At 38.8% G+C, this 17,280-nt stretch overlaps 3 protein-coding genes across 8 annotated transcripts in view; 2 read left to right on the forward strand and 1 right to left on the reverse strand.

Annotated features, from left to right (window-relative positions):
- relch (RAB11 binding and LisH domain, coiled-coil and HEAT repeat containing) overlaps positions 1-1,572 on the reverse strand; it is a 28,091-nt gene extending 26,519 nt beyond the window's left edge. For all 5 annotated transcript variants that reach the window (XR_011033936.1, XM_068303955.1, XM_068303953.1 and 2 more), the window contains exon 1: positions 1,027-1,572. Coding sequence is in view for 4 of the 5 variants with exons in the window: in XM_068303955.1 (XP_068160056.1) it covers positions 1,027-1,480 (454 nt within the window). In the remaining variant the exon portion in view is untranslated. The remainder of the gene's footprint in view (positions 1-1,026) is intronic.
- An 852-nt stretch (positions 1,573-2,424) lies between these two features.
- On the forward strand, positions 2,425-13,504 carry pign (phosphatidylinositol glycan anchor biosynthesis, class N). Of its 2 annotated transcripts, XM_068304289.1 has the most exons (29): positions 2,425-2,725; positions 3,131-3,394; positions 3,559-3,680; positions 3,770-3,868; positions 4,102-4,208; positions 4,558-4,682; positions 4,837-4,967; positions 5,082-5,201; positions 5,380-5,420; positions 5,523-5,582; positions 5,819-5,911; positions 6,138-6,193; positions 6,812-6,890; positions 7,176-7,358; positions 7,465-7,613; positions 7,954-8,053; positions 8,132-8,224; positions 9,072-9,163; positions 9,798-9,903; positions 9,989-10,097; positions 10,257-10,359; positions 10,461-10,563; positions 10,769-10,855; positions 11,225-11,280; positions 11,591-11,666; positions 12,250-12,323; positions 12,471-12,513; positions 12,634-12,686; positions 12,835-13,504. In XM_068304289.1, exons 2-29 carry the CDS (start codon positions 3,168-3,170, stop codon positions 12,956-12,958), a joined length of 2,811 nt encoding a protein of 936 aa, XP_068160390.1. In that variant the 5' UTR covers positions 2,425-2,725; positions 3,131-3,167; the 3' UTR covers positions 12,959-13,504. The 2 variants fall into 2 exon arrangements, with proteins under 2 accessions (XP_068160390.1, XP_068160389.1); XM_068304288.1 differs by having other exon boundaries at positions 7,954-8,224.
- A 1,521-nt stretch (positions 13,505-15,025) lies between these two features.
- Positions 15,026-17,251, forward strand: gpr141 (G protein-coupled receptor 141). Its single transcript, XM_068304286.1, has 2 exons — positions 15,026-15,239; positions 15,480-17,251. The coding sequence occupies exon 2, from the start codon at positions 15,517-15,519 to the stop codon at positions 16,468-16,470; it is 954 nt and encodes a 317-aa protein (XP_068160387.1). The 5' UTR covers positions 15,026-15,239; positions 15,480-15,516; the 3' UTR covers positions 16,471-17,251.
- Positions 17,252-17,280: the final 29 nt, after the last annotated feature.

Genomic DNA, 17,280 nt, shown 5'->3' on the forward strand with positions numbered 1-17,280 from the left:
GTCAATGTCTGTGTGTGAATGTCGCTAAAAATGTTGAAACAGGACACTGAACAAGGTGTGCAGGATCAAAATCCAAAACCAATCATTCTCCCGGACAATATGTCCCTTATTATTTAAAAGATAAAGAAAATGTGAACGCAAACATCCATTTGTCCATCTCTCCTGGATCTTAAATAACAATTCTTTTAAAGATGGTCCTAATCACTGAAGAGGAGTATACTAAGCAAGCTGAGTCACATCCATTAAAACCTAAATCATTAAGAGAATTTTTTTTTTTTAAATTTGTGCCAAAAATGCCATCTTATAACTCATGCTATACCTTTCAAATCGGTTTCTTCTTTTCTCTCTTTGAATGGCGCCAGTTTGCTTCATATTGAGGCGCTTCATGTTGTCTTACATGGTTCAGTGAAAAGATATGCTCCAATTGCCTCAATCAAACAGGGATGCAAGAAAACATTTTGCCAACCATCTTTTCTTGGATGCAAATATAAAATATTTGGCATAGTTGAAGTTCCTTGTAATACCTGTATTACTCCCATTTCTTACTAATGGGCGATATCCATTTGTAACTTTGGCTGTCACTGTTTTTACCATTAACATTTCACATTTGTTCATGTGTCCAAACTTTTCAGCTCTAATGAAGTAGATATCCCCAAATGAAAAAGGAAAGTGTTTACTTTATTTATTTATTTATTTTCAAGAGGAGCCAGTTACACTTCAATAATCACCATGCCTGTCTGTGATGCTACCAAGCATTTCCCCTAACCTACTCAATCAGATGATGTGTTGGAGCCTCTTCCCACATCGCAGATGCTCTGGTGTGTGTGACAGCAAACACAGCTGACCCACAAAACCCGCTTGTGGGCTGCGGGCCCTAGTCCGGGAGAGCAGGTGCAGAAAACGGATCTGTCATGATCGATCGGCTTCTAGAATCAATGAATTAGGCTAACGTTTGATAGCTTTTGGGCTAACTATGCATTATGCGCCAGGATCTGGCTACGTGACGGACACTCAGAGCAGACTTACTCAATGGACCTCCAGGTGCAAGTGCCTGGTCTTTGGCAGGGGGAGTGCCACTCTGTCGCTCGAAGTTGCCAGGGTTAGAGAAATAATCTCTAAGCCTCGGAAGCTCTCTGCCCGCCTCTAACAGTTCCGTGTGAAATTCCAGGGCCGTAAGAATGTATTGGTCCCGTAAAAGCTGAGCAGCGATTACATCCACCGACACCTTCGTCTCAGCACTGCCAGCCATACTGGAGTTGACCACAGCCGAGACGGAGATGCCCTCACCGCTAGGGCTAGTCCGGTTGCTAGTCAGGAGGAGAGTCGGTGCATCGGCGTCCGCAGGCGGAGAGAAAGGATTGCCCGTCGGTGGGCCCGGCGCGTCGCCACTCGGGCTTCTCGCTGTGTCATCTGTGTCATTAGGGTTCCGTTCAGCCTCATCTTCAGAATCACTGATATTGAACGGGTTGACCGACGTCATGTTTTCACTGTAAAGGGTTTTTAGCAGCCAAGGCTAACTAAGCTAATCAGAACCGCTTCTTCCTGAATAGATACTAGATAGCTGGTTCGGTAGGTGGCTTTGACAAGTGGGAAATAACGTGAAGCTGTGATTGGTTGAATCTGAGCACTTTACACTAAAATCCGCCCTTTTGGTGACGCAATACAAAATGATTGGATACTAGCGAGGAAATAAAGAAAACGGGGCAGGGTTCTTTTGACAGCTGATAGCCGAAGTGTAATGAAAGACGAGTCTTTTTCGTTATTACTCCCAACAAACCAAGGTCGAAAACCAGGCGTTTTCCTTTTTCTATCCGGAATAAGAATCCTATACAATAAGGCAAAGAAAAATCACTTTAAAACATAAATCTTCTTTTAGACCGGATGCAGTCATCGGACTACAAAATAATAGTATCAAAGTGGTAGCAAAGGCCCCCGCCCGACCGGGACACTACCTGTGGCATTGTGGTACTACACCATGGCAACCCTGAACATGTTGTGACGGCAGACGGGCAAAGCTTCCAATTTGTCTAAGGACAGATAATATTCAGATTGTTGTTTTTTTCTTTTTTTCTTTTTCTTTAATTGATCTACAATTATTTTGCCCGGCGAAAGTGACTCAGCCGGACCAGCAGTCCGACATTTGCACGTGGTGCTCTTTTTTCAACGAGATAATCGCGTCTAGTCTTTTGAAAGAAAGTAAATCCAAAATTAATATATACAGACTTTTTTTAATTCTGTTTTCCAATTACCTGTATTTCACTTGTTCTTATTTAAAATAGGAAAGGCATTTCTGAAACAAAAATCGTCTACAGACTCCTATTAAACTCGTGTATTTGTATAAAGCGCCGAGATCGTCCGTCAAATAAAGAAATTCAACTACAATACCCACAATTCAATTGTACCGCATGTACGTAGCCTAAACGTCGAAGTCGATACAAGGAAGTGCACTGAAAAAAATTGTAGGAAGTGGATGCTCATACCACCTGGACTTATTGTGCATATTTTAAATAGAGCAACGAATGGCTTTCTGAGAGGACGTATTAGATCCTGTTTCGCGTAATGATGTTTCGTATTGACTTTTAGACTGGCGAGTTCTGTGCAATTATTATTCGTTGTGGAAGCTAAATAATTTGAATGGGTGTCGATAATAGTTTTGCTCTCATTGTCAGTACCTAATAGACACCATCGTACTCATACCGGCATATTCCACTGACGTTACTAATAGGTAAGATTTTCATGGCCTGATGATTTAAATTGGTTTACATTTTGTTTATGAAGAAAAAAGCCTCATTGGCAGCTAGTCTGTTGTCACGATATGCTAACTTTCCACTGAAGTGCCAAAAAAAATGTCAAAATTATTATTTCTTCACATTGGCTAAAGCCATGTCGCGGTAGAGACATCACCTCCTCGCTCAAAAGCCGTGTTTATATGACAGGTTTTTGTTTTGTTTGACCAGTTTATATTATAACAAACCAAACCAGTACACTGTAATTCTTTTTCTAATTCAGCGAACCTTTGACCTTAAATATGAAGTTAGATTGTATAATTGTGTTTGTCAATATACACCTCACTTTATTTGTCATTTCAACTGATAATACATTCAGTCCTTGTCTGATTCTGTTCCCCCAGATGCGCTGCACATTCCTCAGCGGGCCTGACTCTTAAAATGAATGTGATCACCTTCTTCTTAGTTGGGCTGACAGTCCATGTGGTCTTCTTCCTGTCTATATTTGACATCTACTTCACGTCTCCTCTTGTCCACGGCATGACACCCCATGCCACATCACTGGCACCCCCAGCCCGCAGACTATTCTTACTAGTGGCTGATGGTCTCCGGGCAGACAGTTTCTTCGCACCCCTACCGAACGGTGCATCCAGGGCTCAATTTTTGAGGTTGGAAACTGACACAAATTAGTGATCTTCGATGTGCTGTGTTTGAGTATATTGTATATTAAGTAGTCCAGTACATAATATCCTATGTACATGTAAAAAAAAATATGTCACATATATTATCATCTTTTTCCATGACTTCTGATGTTTCTGTTTCCCAACATCAGGTCTGTGATAGAGGAGCAGGGTACCTGGGGTGTGTCTCACACACGTGTGCCCACGGAGTCTCGTCCTGGTCACGTTGCAGTCATTGCTGGTTTCTATGAGGATGTTAGTGCTGTTGCAAAAGGTAGGTGTGTGTTTGTGCATTGTGTGTGACTGCTGTTGTGTCTTTGTGACTGCAGTTGCACATACTGGTACCTTTTATTGTGTTTTTAGGGTGGAAGGAGAATCCTGTAGAATTTGATTCAGTGTTCAATGAGAGCAGAAACACGTGGGCCTGGGGCAGCCCTGATGTTGTGCCCATATTTACCAAAGGTATTTGTGCGCACACTCACAAATTGCATAATATGAATCTCTAACTTTATCCAACTTCAAGGACAGCAAATCAAAAATAAAACCTGCACAATTTTGAAAATAAATATACTATGATTTTACGTTCTTGAAGAACAATAATAGCATTGAAACATTTTTTTTTTCTTTATGATATTTCTGTTATTCCCTCATTGCAAAAATTTTAGTACCAACTTGTTGTGATGTGGTTCCTCTAGGTGCCCATGGAGACAATATACATGGCAAAGCATTTGGACCAGAGGAATTGAACTTTGCCTCCGTAGATGCCTCAAGGCTGGACAACTGGGTCATCACTAAATTCAAAGTACTGTATGTTAGGGAAACTGCAGCAATAAGGACTGATGTTCTAATGAATTTAAATGTCTTTTTAAGTCAACAAACTGTTACAAAAACATATATAGCTTACACTTTCCACTTTAGCGACAACTTCAGGGCTTTAGGTAGAAGGCTTGTTTATTTTGAGAATTTTATTTAGGCTATTTGTGCATTGCAAAGTGTTAATACAATAATGATAATAGCAATAATAATAACAGTAAATATCAACCCAGCTGCTACATGCTGTATTTGTGTAGTCTTTGGTAGTCTTGGTGAGAATTTACATGTTGCCACATTGAATAAATAAATAAAAATCTTTATTTTTCTATTTCTACCAGTCATTTTTACAGACGGCAAATTCTAACCCCAAACTGAAGGCCAAGCTGCTCGAGGATAAAATCATTTTCTTCTTCAATCTGATGGGCATAGACACAAATGGACATGCTCACAGACCAAAGTCACAGTATGACACATTATTATGATTTGTTTGATTTAGTATTTCCATTTATATTTAGTTTGATAGCAGTCAATTACCTGAAATGAAATGAACATACTATTTCAAAGTTTTATTCTCTTCATTTTTGTTGTATTGTTCATGTATGTATCTTGTTTTACAGCCGGTACCTGGACAATATTCGTGTAGTTGACAGTCATATTGCTGATCTGGTGTCTGTGGTAGACGATTTCTTTGGTCATGATGGGAAAACGGCCTATGTATTTACCGCTGATCACGGCATGACAGATTGGGGTAAGAGTTTTATGTGTCTGTATCATTTCACATGTCTTCTAAAGGAGCTTCTGGTCTTGACTTATCAATGTGTAAATCTTTTATCATACCATCGTCTGATGTGTCTATGTCAAGGTTCACACGGTGCAGGCCATCCCTCTGAAACCCTTACACCTCTAGTGGTGTGGGGAGCTGGAGTTGAAAAGGCTCACAGAGTGACTGAACCCCAACCATATAGTGACGGATTCCTAAAAGGTACTTATGCAAAGTCATTTCTGCTTACTTACAAGTCTGTGTTGTTTTATTTAAATTCAGTTTTAACCTTCCTACAGTTACTTTTCAGCAGAGCAGAATTTGTGTATATTATTTGAAGTGGAAAACACATTGTCACAGTTTGGGGTTGTTTTTTTTTTTTAAATTTTGTGTATTTCAGAGTGGAACTTGGAGCACATACGTAGAGTTGATGTCAATCAGGTGAGGCCTGTGGTATGTTTTTCATTGTCTCCCATCAATTATTAGCTAGAGACGTATAAAATAAACCACCGTCAGTAACACCAATGCTGCTTGTCTCCACAGGCAGACATCACTCCACTCATGGCTTCTCTTATTGGGGTGCCCTTCCCTCTTAATTCTGTTGTGAGTCCAGATAAAGCCAAATACTAAGAAACTCAAATTTCAATCTTTTTTTTTAATTCTATCTTTAATATTTCTCAGTATGCACAGCATTAATGAAGTTGTCACAATTTTCTGAGACAATCAGTTATTTTTACTACAAATGATGTGCTGTATCTCACATGTACATCATGTTTATGAAGTTTTTTCTGTAGATGTCACAATACATGACTTTATCATATATGCATTTGTGTGTTTAGGGTGTGTTACCTCATCTCTACCTGAATAACAGCGGCCGGTTCAAGGCAGAAAGCATGTACACTAATGCCATGCAAATACTGGAGCAGTTCAAGGTAGATGATCTTTGCTATAACTGACAGGCTGATCATGTTTCTGAAAATAATCAGTCATCATTAACTGAATGCATTTCAACACGTACTAATACTTTGGCATTAATAATATATGTCTCCAGCAATATTTTAGAAATCTGGAAAGCCAACTTGGATGCCATCTGTGTTCTAAGCTGTTTTAGGATTGTACAACTCTTTTCAGACTGATCTAAAGATATATTTTTTTTAGATTAAAATGGCCCAGAAAAAGGATACAACCTTGTCCTGTCTCTTCATCCCATTTAAGTAAGTGCATACAAAATTAAGATTAATCAAGATTAAAGACTAACCCTATATAACTCTATGATTTACTCAACTTTTCCTTCTTTTGTTAAGTTAAAAAAATCACACATGTGATTCACAGCAATACACAATACAACAAAAACAATGCAAACACTATTGACATTTCACTGTACCCATACTTAACTAGGCCTGTTTATCATTTTTATTTCTATACCTATTTATTATTTTTCTATTTGTATATTCTTGATGGGTTATTTATTAATCTTTCTATTTGGTGTTGTACTACTTTCTATGTGCTGGTGCTTTCTGTGTGCTTTCTCTGTGTTTTGTGTGCTTACTGTGCTGTGTGCGATGGAGAAATTAATTTCCCTGATGGAACCTCCTTAAGGGATAAAGTTATACTGTACTCTCTACTGTTTTTGTAAATTATTTTCACTTGTACAGCACCTGTAATTATATGCAAACAATTTGAAATGTTTAACATTAATACAGTTTGATTGATCAATGCTAAATCCAAGTCATGTTAATGTAAGCAATGAGCAAATCATTCTTTACATTATTGTGATTAAATTAAGTTTCTTAATTTTGTGTCTTATTTGCATCATTAAATTTTTTTCCCAGACCACTGACTGAGTCAAAACAAGCAGAATTCATTCACAAGGTCAGGACGTTGATCCTGATGGAGAAGTATGAGGAGGCTGTGAGTATCTGGAAAAAGGTCTCTTGCAACAAGTGAATGAAAGTCAGCTTTTACAATTTTATAACATTAAACTGTTATTGACGCATGATGTTAATGATTTATGCACCAGTGGAACAGGTTTATTATGCTAACATCAAATGTTTACACCCAAATTGAGTTGGAATTATTACATTCTGTAACAGCTTCCTTGTCACTCTGAATTCCTTCAGGATTTGTCTTTTCTGACTTTCACCTCAGTATATTTGCTTTAGCTGAACTGCCTCACCCTCTTTTGCTTCCTATCAGATCTCTCTGTGCCAGACTTTTATGTCCCAAGCTCTGGAGGGCCTACGTTACTACCACACCTATGACAGGTTCTTCCTTGGTTGCTGCGTGGTTCTAGGATTTGTAGGCTGGGCCTTGTATGTTTCCTTAGTCATCCTGAAAACTCATGCTAGCCTGGATAGAAGTGCTCGTGTCTTCAAAAAGGTTAGAATATACAGTACATAGCAACTTATTCTCCAGGAGATTATTTAAATCCAATAATTAAATGTGAACCTGGTACCTTTTTTTTTTTTTTGGTATTGCTCCCAAGACTGTGGTGATCCCGAGCCCCACTCTGATGAAGCTGTTTATTGGTGTGATGGTGGGGATGACGGTATTTCTGCTTATCCAAAGGAGCCCAATTACCTACTACGTTTACTGCCTCCTGCCTATTCCTCTTTGGTACTTTGTCCTTAAAGAGTGAGTAACATATGCATTTTAGATGCATAGAATGAGTACAAGTATCAACACATGCACACGTACATTACAGACCAGTCAAATGAATGTTTTAAGATCTCATGTTGTTCTCAGATTGGTGGAGCAGGCACTGCACACAGCCACAGGGTGTCAGCAAATGTCAAAACAAAATACTGGAGGTCGAATCAATACATGACTGTTGTACATTTTTAATTGGCTGTAACTGTAACTCACCTCCTACACCCACCCTCCTGCACTACAGTGCACCGAGGCATTAATTAGATTCTTCCAAAATGGCAATGCATCCATTGATGATTCTCCCCCTGTAAATGGACAAAAACAGGTCTGGACATCTAATAGATTTGATTCGCTCAGCTCGCTCTCTGCCTCTTTGGAAATGTTTTGGCTATTTTGTGCTGGTGGCATGTGGAATTGAGCTACTGGTAAGTGTTTTTAAATGGCCACATACAGATTTGTTCGAAATGTGCTGTGCAGGTCTAACTGTGTTCCTCTGCCACCAGGTGGTGAGTTTTTTCCACCGTAGCTTTCTGACAGTGGGCCTGGCTGCTCTGTCACTCTGGCCGTTCCTGGCTGGACTTTTTGACAATGCCAAGGTATCATCGTCTCAAATCAGAGCTCCTGTTTTCACGGTACACTTAGAAAATCATCATGTTACTGTCCACTCCTGGTAAGGTTATGGAAACAATACGTCATCAAAGCTGTGGGCTTCCTGGAAGACGTCTCACCTCTCATTCAAGAGGCTTCATTTCTGGTGATGGTTGGTGTTGCCTCAGCTTCTAAACTCTATGAGGTGTGGTTAGTGCTAGTCATATTCCAACTGGCTGCCCCAAATCATGGCCGGTGCGACTACCAGGGAGTGTCAGTGGTGGTCGTCCAATTACAAATTTCAAAGACGTCACTAAGCCCTCATATGCTAGGATGAACCACATCACATTTATCAATCTGATGAGTTGTTCTTTTGGGGAGTTTTGAAAGGACCTGACTGTAAATAGGTGAATGTGACAGACCCCCTCCCCCCTGGGTTCAGAGATGGTTTCTCTATTTTTACATGGATGGGTTCTTTTACTCCTTTCTCAAACCATCCGTCCTCTCTACCCATAATCTCAGCATCGATGTCCTCACAGTCACTCCAGGACATCAATGTTAAGATTATGGATAGAATTAGTGTTGGGGTTTTGGTGTACTGTATTACATAAGGTATGCTTCATAAATTTCACTGTATTTAATGAATTTAACCTTTCTTGTATTACAGCAATAAAACAAAGGACGTGACTAGAAAAAATTCTGCATACATATCAATTAAATAATGATATTTTGTATATAAAACTAACTTGAACAACTTTAATAACAGTTTTTTTTAACACCGCATTTCAGGTGAACAGCTACCTTTGAATCATCACACCACTCAGTATCTAAGACATTGTATCTGTCTCTGTTTAGTTCCGTTCATTAGGCTGGTTTGTGGGATGTCTGTTTTTGGCCATTTTCCCCTTGATGCCTGTTGTGGGCAGAGCGCCTAATACACATCTTGTGTGAGTACTTCCCCTATTTACATGCATCAGAAAGTTAACCACATTTAAGTCAGTCAGTACGAGAAAAACATTTTTTTTCTCCCTACAAAGGAACGCTTAAAGATCATCACTCAATGCTGAACGCGGTTTTGAAAGCTTAAAAGGGTGGCATGGTTAGAGGAAACATTACTGTATTAAGTATATTAAAAAATGGGGGGAATTAACACAAAATTAAAATGAAATGCTTTGTTTAATTTTAAATTAGTGTAATTGCAACCATTATAAAACTTCTAAAAATGCTGAAGCAGCATTTCCAGATTCATGATCGATTGAAATTCCCCCACTCTAAAGAAAAAAAAAACTTGTAGACTGGCAGTTTTCAAGACCAAACTGAGATGAACCTGTTGACATCATCGTGAGATATTTTCTAAAACTTGCAGCAATGAATCTGAAATTATAGAAGACGTGACGTTTTATTATGACACATTAAATCAGCGCGGTTATTTTAAATCATTTCCGCAATCCACTTTTGAAATCTACGGTAGCTTAAAGGAAGAGTCAGAAGCTGGAACTCCTTATCTTTAAATGACTGCTATATATTATAATCTTATTTACATTAATAACTTCTATTAACTTCTGCTTTTTGTTTGTCCAGTTCTTATGCCGGTTTGCTGACCCTTATTTCTTCAGCCTGTTACCTGTGGTCATCACGACAGAGAGCGCCGCTGCATCTCAGTGACAGATGCCAGTTTGCCATCCAGGTACCTGTGTGTATGTGTGTTTACATGTGTGTGTGTGTTGCGGGGGGTGGTATTTCCTAAAGAGAAGTTCTGACTTATCAAACAGATGGTCCAAGTGGCTGTGTGTGCTTTCATACCCTTCATCACACACAGCAGCCTGCAGAAGCATCAGGGGCTGCCTCTACTTAATCAGATCATCAGCTGGACCACATTAGGTAGGTGGATGTGACTGAGCATCGTGCATCAGGTTTACCTGCAGTCTGTTTATTAATGATGAAGATTATAAATAATGTTGGTGAAGAATTATTCTTCTAGTTGTAATAGTAATACAATGTATCATTTATCAGAAATGCACGTCTCTTGTCTTCTGTCAGCATCTTCCTTGCTGTTTCCTTTGTTGAGCTCCACACGTCTTTTCCACCGACTCCTGAGCATATTCCTGTCTTTCATAAGCACATACCTGCTGCTCAGCAACGGGTAATACATGTGGCATACACATGCAACACAATGTCTCGCATAGAGTTTGAACACTACTCCATTACAAAGTAATGTAATCTCTAATTTGTTCCCCCTTCCAGATCAGAGGCCTTGTTCCCTCCTGCATTATCTTGGGTAATGTTTGTATGGATCAACATTGAGCAGGAGGCATTGATCGCTGAAGGTGCTGCTCGCAGGCAAGAGGTACAACCGTTAACTTAAATTTGATTGTTCAGTGCACATTTGGTGGAGGCCATAGGACAAAAATATCAGTAGCTAGATAAGTGTGTGACTTTTGTATGTACTGCTCAGTAGGTTGCATCAAATTTAAATCACATCTAGCATGTGGTCTAACTGATCGTTATCATGTGTATTATGGGTGTACCTTTGTTTGTGTGTTTCTTTTCAGCTTCTCTCTATGGATTTCTCTGCAAACATTGACATCGGCCAGATCCGACAGCTGAAGTTGGATGATATCAGGAGATCTTTTTATTTTGTATCCTTTGTGAAAATATGGCTGATTTTGAGCCTGTCTTTCTGTCTCAGGAGAGTCCCACTACATAAAATAATATTAATAATGATAGTAAAAAAAGGAAAAACTAGAAAAAGCTAATTGCATTAATGACTGAAGACATCACCTATGGAATACAAACTCATATCCTCGATCACCACAGCGTTTATGGGCGAAATTAATCTTTTTGTTCTTTACACCAGCATGAGTTTAATTTTCCCATCAGGCATCTAATGTTTCTGTCAGTACCTTAAATTACAGGAAATCACTTACAAGATTTGACATGTATCTGTATGAACATTAGTTTTGGGTGTAATATTCTCTGGGATATTCTTGACTGAACCATTTCTCCAGGTATTCTTTCTAATAACGGCTTTCTTTGGCACAGGGAACATTGCTTCCATTAACAGGTATCCACAGCTTTCTCCTGCATGTCGTCGTGTCTGTTCAGCCTTAGTGGGGTTAATGACCAATGATGTGTGCTTTTAAGTCAAGGTTTCATGAAAATACTGGATGAAATAAGACATCTGTGAAATTCTACTGTAGATACTATAGACATATTACACTATTTGCATTGTTTAGATTTGCACATTTCTAAATGTTGTGCCTAATTTTAACTCCATGAGACGTTGCTTTTTTTTCTTCCCTCGTTTCTGAATGCTCTGTTCATCTTTCAGTCGTCTGTAATCATGGTTTCTGATTCTTTCTCCCCTCATTCAGTTTTGACCCAACGTCTGTTTATTGCTTCATCACTGTCTACAAACCCTACATCATGGGAGCACTGCTGATGTGGAAGGTATCCTATTTTGAATACTTGCTTGTTACAGTGTCAAGAGAGTGGACCAATCTTGCAGATTGGAGATTAACCAGTTTCAAATGTATGGTGTCATTTTGATGCTTTGCAGCTGAGCATCTGCAGTTTTGCTGCTCTTTTTAGCACTCATCGATATATTCCATTTTTTGTATGATTTCAATTTGTAATAGATTTTTTTTAAACTATGTTTTAAAATAATAATTGATCTGACTTACTAGGTTTTGAAATAACTAACTAGGTTTTAAACTAACTAGTTTCTGGACTAAATGACTAACTAACCCATTAGGTTTTGAACAACTTAGGTTCTATACTAACTAGGTTTTTAACTAACTCACTTGGTTCTGAACTAACCTGGTTTTGAATTATTATTTAACAAGCATTGTAGTTATATTTGTTATTTAATTTGTATGTATGTTTATTTATGTTTACACTGTATATTTTACACTTATCCTGCTTTATGTGCTTTCATTGCCCATTGGGGAGACAGTTTTTTGAATTTGAATTGAATTTGAATAGATATTCTTTATGAATTAAAATGAAGGCTCTACTCTTCTTTTTCTTCCAGGTTTTTATTCCATTCATTATAGTAATGTGTACATTTGAGACCATCCAAGTTGCAACACAGCTTTCATCCAGAAGGTAATTCCTCCCAAATCCATCTGTTTATCCGATGTATTAACAGTTTGTTTTAAAGGGGATGTCATGATGTGCACAGGGCAAAAGATTTACTGTTATTCTATCACTTGTATGGCTCTCCTTCCTCAGTGTCTTATTTCTCTGTTCCAGTTTGTTCCTCATTGTCATGGTCATCTCTGACATCATGGCTCTGGTAAGGCGTTTCTGGTTAATTTCATACTCTGGACAAAAATGCACTGTTGTATTTTATTTCCTACCTGCTATGATGCATATGTCACACAATTAATTTTTAACCCACTCTTCCTCTCCTCAGCACTTTTTCTTCATGGTGCAGGACTACGGGAGCTGGCTGGACATAGGCACAAGGTGAGTCAACTTGGAAACAAAAATCTTAATTAATTACTGATTAATAATGTTACTTTCATGAACACCCTCCCACTCTCCTACGCCTCCTTTTCTTATCTGCCCACAATTACGCAAGGAAATGTTTAACCTGTCACTTTGTCTCCTGCAGCATCAGCCATTACGTCATAGTCATGTCGATGACGATCTTCCTGATGGTGCTCAGCATCATCACACACATCTTCACTTCGAAAAGACTCATCCCCTGGGGAAAACGGAAGTTGCATTTCACTTAAAATGAACATGTTTGTGTCCAGGGGCTCTGGAACCCTTTGAACCTCCTCTCAGAAGAATTTGTCACATGACAAGAAAAGACCTGCTGATTTGCCAGAATGAACTCCTACTGGTTTCATTCTCAGTAGAAGTGCAAACTTCTTACTAGCAGTTTTTATTTGTTGTTGTATTTAAACATTTATAGTGATTAAGATTTAACTCATGATGCACACCAGCTGTCTGCATAGAGGTCAAGTTTGTGACAGAGCATTTTGCAGTGTTTCCAGAAAGTGGTGTTTGCACTATATTCTTTTGTCTCTCCTTCAATAGGATTGTATTTACATTAATCATTGATGAATTGACTAAGGCTCCTTGAATGCCTTTGACAAAAGTGCTGATTTATGATCCACCAAATAATTGTAACTCAATGATTCCACAAAACACTGTTTCTGTCAATACGCTGAAAAATTTCCTTGATTATTTGTAAAAGGGATGTAATTATTATTTATTGTGATTAAGGAGTGGAATGGGGGAACTTGTGTGCTTTACCACTAAAACATTTGACAGAACTCAGTTCCTCATGTGATTCTATTTGGAAAGTCCTTGTTGATCATCTGTAACTGAGGATGTTGTAACGTCACACTGTTGGGATGTCTTCTTTGAACAAAGTAGAAGAAAACAGTATATCTGATGTGTCACATTGTTCTCACAACCATGGTAGATTTCCATGGAAAACAAAGTATGCTGTATACACTGGTTAAACGTCTAGATGTCATCAGGAGGCATGGTATTAATTTTTATAGTTATGCTGATGACACACAGCTTTACATAGCTGTGTCCCCTGATGACACTGGGCCAACAGATGCTATTTTAAGATGCATTTTAGATATTAAGTTATGGATGGCGGGTAACTTCTTACAGCTCAACCAGGACAAAACAGAAGTACTTGTCATCGGTCCTGAAGCACACAGAGAAAAAACTTAATTTAAAACTCAAAGCCCTGGCTTTTAAGACATCTGAGCAGGTAAAAAAACCCTGGTGTTATTCTAGATTCTAATGCTCGTATCAAAAGTATGGTTAAGAGTGGATTTTATTATCTAAAGAACATTGCCAAGGTAAGGCCGTTTTTATCTCGAACCAACACAGACACGAATGCATGCTTTTATTACTTGTAGAATTGATTACTGCAACACTCTTCTTTCTGGTCTCTCCAAAAAAAGCGCTACTCCATTACAACATCTCCAAAACTCAGCTGCACGAGTTCTGACAAGGACCAGAAAGAGAGCTCACATTACACAAATTTTAAAGTCTCTGCACTGGTTACCTGTACGCTTCAAAATCGATTTTAAGATCCTTTTAATGGTTTTTAAATCTCTTAATTATCTGATTTGCTTTTAACATAAACACCTTCTAGATCTCTCGGGTTTTAATTACACCAAAGGTTTTAACCAATAAATCTAAGTGAAGGTGGGAGGAAGCTGGAGAACCTGGAGGGAACCTGGAGAAGCAATCGAACCCAGAACCTTCTTGCTGTGAGGCAACAGCACGAGCCACTATGCCACCAAATACTGACTACTGGTTAACTTGATTGAAGAATTTATTCTAGCATAGAATACCGCACACACTAAAGTAAATAAGATCCCAACAACTAAGAAGAAAAGCAAAACGGGGACAAGATAAATCACTTCATGACTTCTTGTTTGGACTTCAGGCTTGTATGCACTCACACAACTTCATAACTGGCCTGGAAAGCACATTGAAAAATGTTTAACTATAGGCAGCTTTTGCATCATCGTGCTGTTTAATGTTCTCATAACACCATGGGATAGATGTGAAAGTTCATTTGTCAAGCGAATTAAAGCCCTTTGCATGAACCTTTCCCTTCACTTTCAGTGATAATAGTTCAATTAGGCCTTTGCTGTTTGTACTAAATATCACGCTAATGCTTTGTACTTAAGTGACTCTTGCGGACACTACGTAACAGGCATATTGAAATGGAGGCAAATAATGAGGAACAGGTTCTGGGCTGTGTGTGTATATAAAATCACTTCCTCTTTTGACACCACATGTCGGCACAGAAAACACACAATACACAAACCCTTATTTGGCATGTGACAGTGCACACATTTCATGACAACTTTACCTCAAAGTTAGCACACAGAGCCATGCTGAAACACAGGGTCTCATAATTCTAATTGTGGAACAACGTTTTAAACAGCTTTCTGGAGGTGTCATCTGATGTCAACAACACCCACATCCGTTGATTTCACACATCCACTTGACATCCAGTCTTAGTACCTAAAGGTACGTATGCTTCTCTGCATTTGACTCTTCATCCAGTGTTTTTAACTTTTAATTCATTTTGTAGTGTAACATGTTGTAAACCACTTGAAGAAAGACAGCATGTCATGTTGTATTAGAATGAATCTATATAATTTTTAAACTTCCAGCTCTTTAAAAAACTCTACATCAGAAATTTGACATATTCCTTGGTCGTACTTTGTAAATCTTCAACTAACTCTCCTTTCCTTTTTTTAATGTCAGATGTGCACCTTATCTTCCATTTCTTTTTTCATTTAAAATGGCTTCCAGCAAAATCCAAAGATTACTACCCATGGCCATAAACTCCACAATGACATCTGGCTCTTTACCAGGGACGCCACAGCCACTGGATGACGATAAAAATATCAACAAGTACCACACAGTCCTTCTGGCCATCTACGTAGTTGTTCTGCTTTGCGGAACCATTAACCTCAGCCTGACGATGCACATCATGAAGTCCAGCACGACATCCATCACCTCCATCGCTGTACTCAACCTCATTTTCACCCACTCCATCTTCCTTCTCACCGTTCCTTTCAGGATTTACTATTACGTGACTGATAACTGGAGCCTGGGCCTCAATTGGTGTAAAGTGGTCAGCAGCATGATCCACATTCACATGTATATGTCCTTTATCTTTTATGTCATCATACTCGTTACACGCTTGATGACATTCTACTGCCAGTCTGAGAGAGTAGCCTCCTTACGGAAGATGCATGCGCTCCTCATCAGTGCAGTTGTGTGGACTGCGGTTTTTGTTGCTGGGCCTTGCATTATCTTTATTTCTTATGGCAAAAAACAATTGGATGGGATTGACAAGACCACTGCTGCAACAGATTGCTTCAGGTTTGGAGACAACATTGGATATACTGCTAAGGTGTTCAACTACATCATAAGCACGGTGATTATAATGGTGACTGCAGTGCTCGCAACTCTTCAAGGCAACGTTCTGTGGGTTTTATACAAGAAGCATCGCCAAGGATGCACCTCTCAGCAGGACTTCGGGGCTCAGCTGAAGAGCATGTGCTTTGCCGCCATCATGGTGATCTGTTTCATTCCCTACCACCTGTTTCGGATGTACTACTTGGATCACATTGATCTACAAAATGTCAATGAGGTGTTTCTGAGTCTGACCACCTTTAACTGTCTGGACATGCTCACTTTCCTGGGTAGGAGAACCTGCTATGTGTGTTTCCAAGGTGGGGCCATTTGAAATCCACCAGTGGGATTTATGAAGATTGCCACATGACATGATTTATTTTGAAGTTCAGTCTACATTACTGTTCTTAGGCCTTTGAAGAGAAAACTTCATGTTTGCTTCCTTAATAAAAAGAGACATGATATAACACCTTTTCAAAAGCACCTAAGAAAATTCTCATTAATGTTCTCATGTTTTTATCATCAAATCAGTCTAGACTGCCTTAAGAAATAAAAATAAAAGGGTTAAATAAAAACTAGTGTCACTCTGAATGCATGACAAGGCCTGCAATCACTTTTAATTCAATCCAGTTGTATCCTAAATCAAATGAATAGACCTAAAGTTACAATACATCACTTGGATTGATGGAGTTGTAACATCCAGACATGTTGCTGGATTGCCACCAAACTGGATCCACTCTTGGATCAAAATCCATGCATTAGTCTTTTAAAAAATTAAAATAAAATAGCAACAAAAACAGCCTGTCACATCAATCGTCAGTTTATGTTTCTTGTGTTTTGATGCATGCAGAAGGATGATCACAACCAGCTGTCTGAGGTTATATTTGAATGTCCAAATGTCTCTTTTCTTGAGCAGCAGCATTGCATCAGCTGTGTAAGCGTGTTTAAATACACATTAGCTATTGATCTTTTCAAATGGAACAGATAATGTGGATTATGATATTTTTGATTGTGTTGCTACACCCATCAGTTACTTTTTTTTAAATAGTCATTGTAGTGGTGGTGACATCGTTGGGGGAGGGAGAGGGTGGTTGACCTTTGTGCTCTATTGTTCTATTTGCATTCCCTCATTTTTTATTTAAAA

Source organism: Antennarius striatus, chromosome 20, assembly GCF_040054535.1.
Source record: "Antennarius striatus isolate MH-2024 chromosome 20, ASM4005453v1, whole genome shotgun sequence".
NCBI classification, from domain to species: domain Eukaryota; kingdom Metazoa; phylum Chordata; class Actinopteri; order Lophiiformes; family Antennariidae; genus Antennarius; species Antennarius striatus.

What these genes read in the sequence shown, in the direction of transcription:
- pign (XM_068304288.1), top strand. Translation starts at nt 3,168, where the DNA reads ATGAATGTGATCACCTTCTTCTTAGTTGGGCTGACAGTCCATGTGGTC. An exon ending in GTGCTCGTGTCTTCAAAAAG is followed by an intron (nt 7,359 to 7,464) that starts GTTAGAATATAC and finishes ATTGCTCCCAAG; the next exon opens with ACTGTGGTGATCCCGAGCCC. An exon ending in GACTTTTTGACAATGCCAAG is followed by an intron (nt 8,225 to 9,071) that starts GTATCATCGTCT and finishes GTCTCTGTTTAG; the next exon opens with TTCCGTTCATTAGGCTGGTT.
- gpr141 (XM_068304286.1), top strand. Translation starts at nt 15,517, where the DNA reads ATGGCTTCCAGCAAAATCCAAAGATTACTACCCATGGCCATAAACTCC.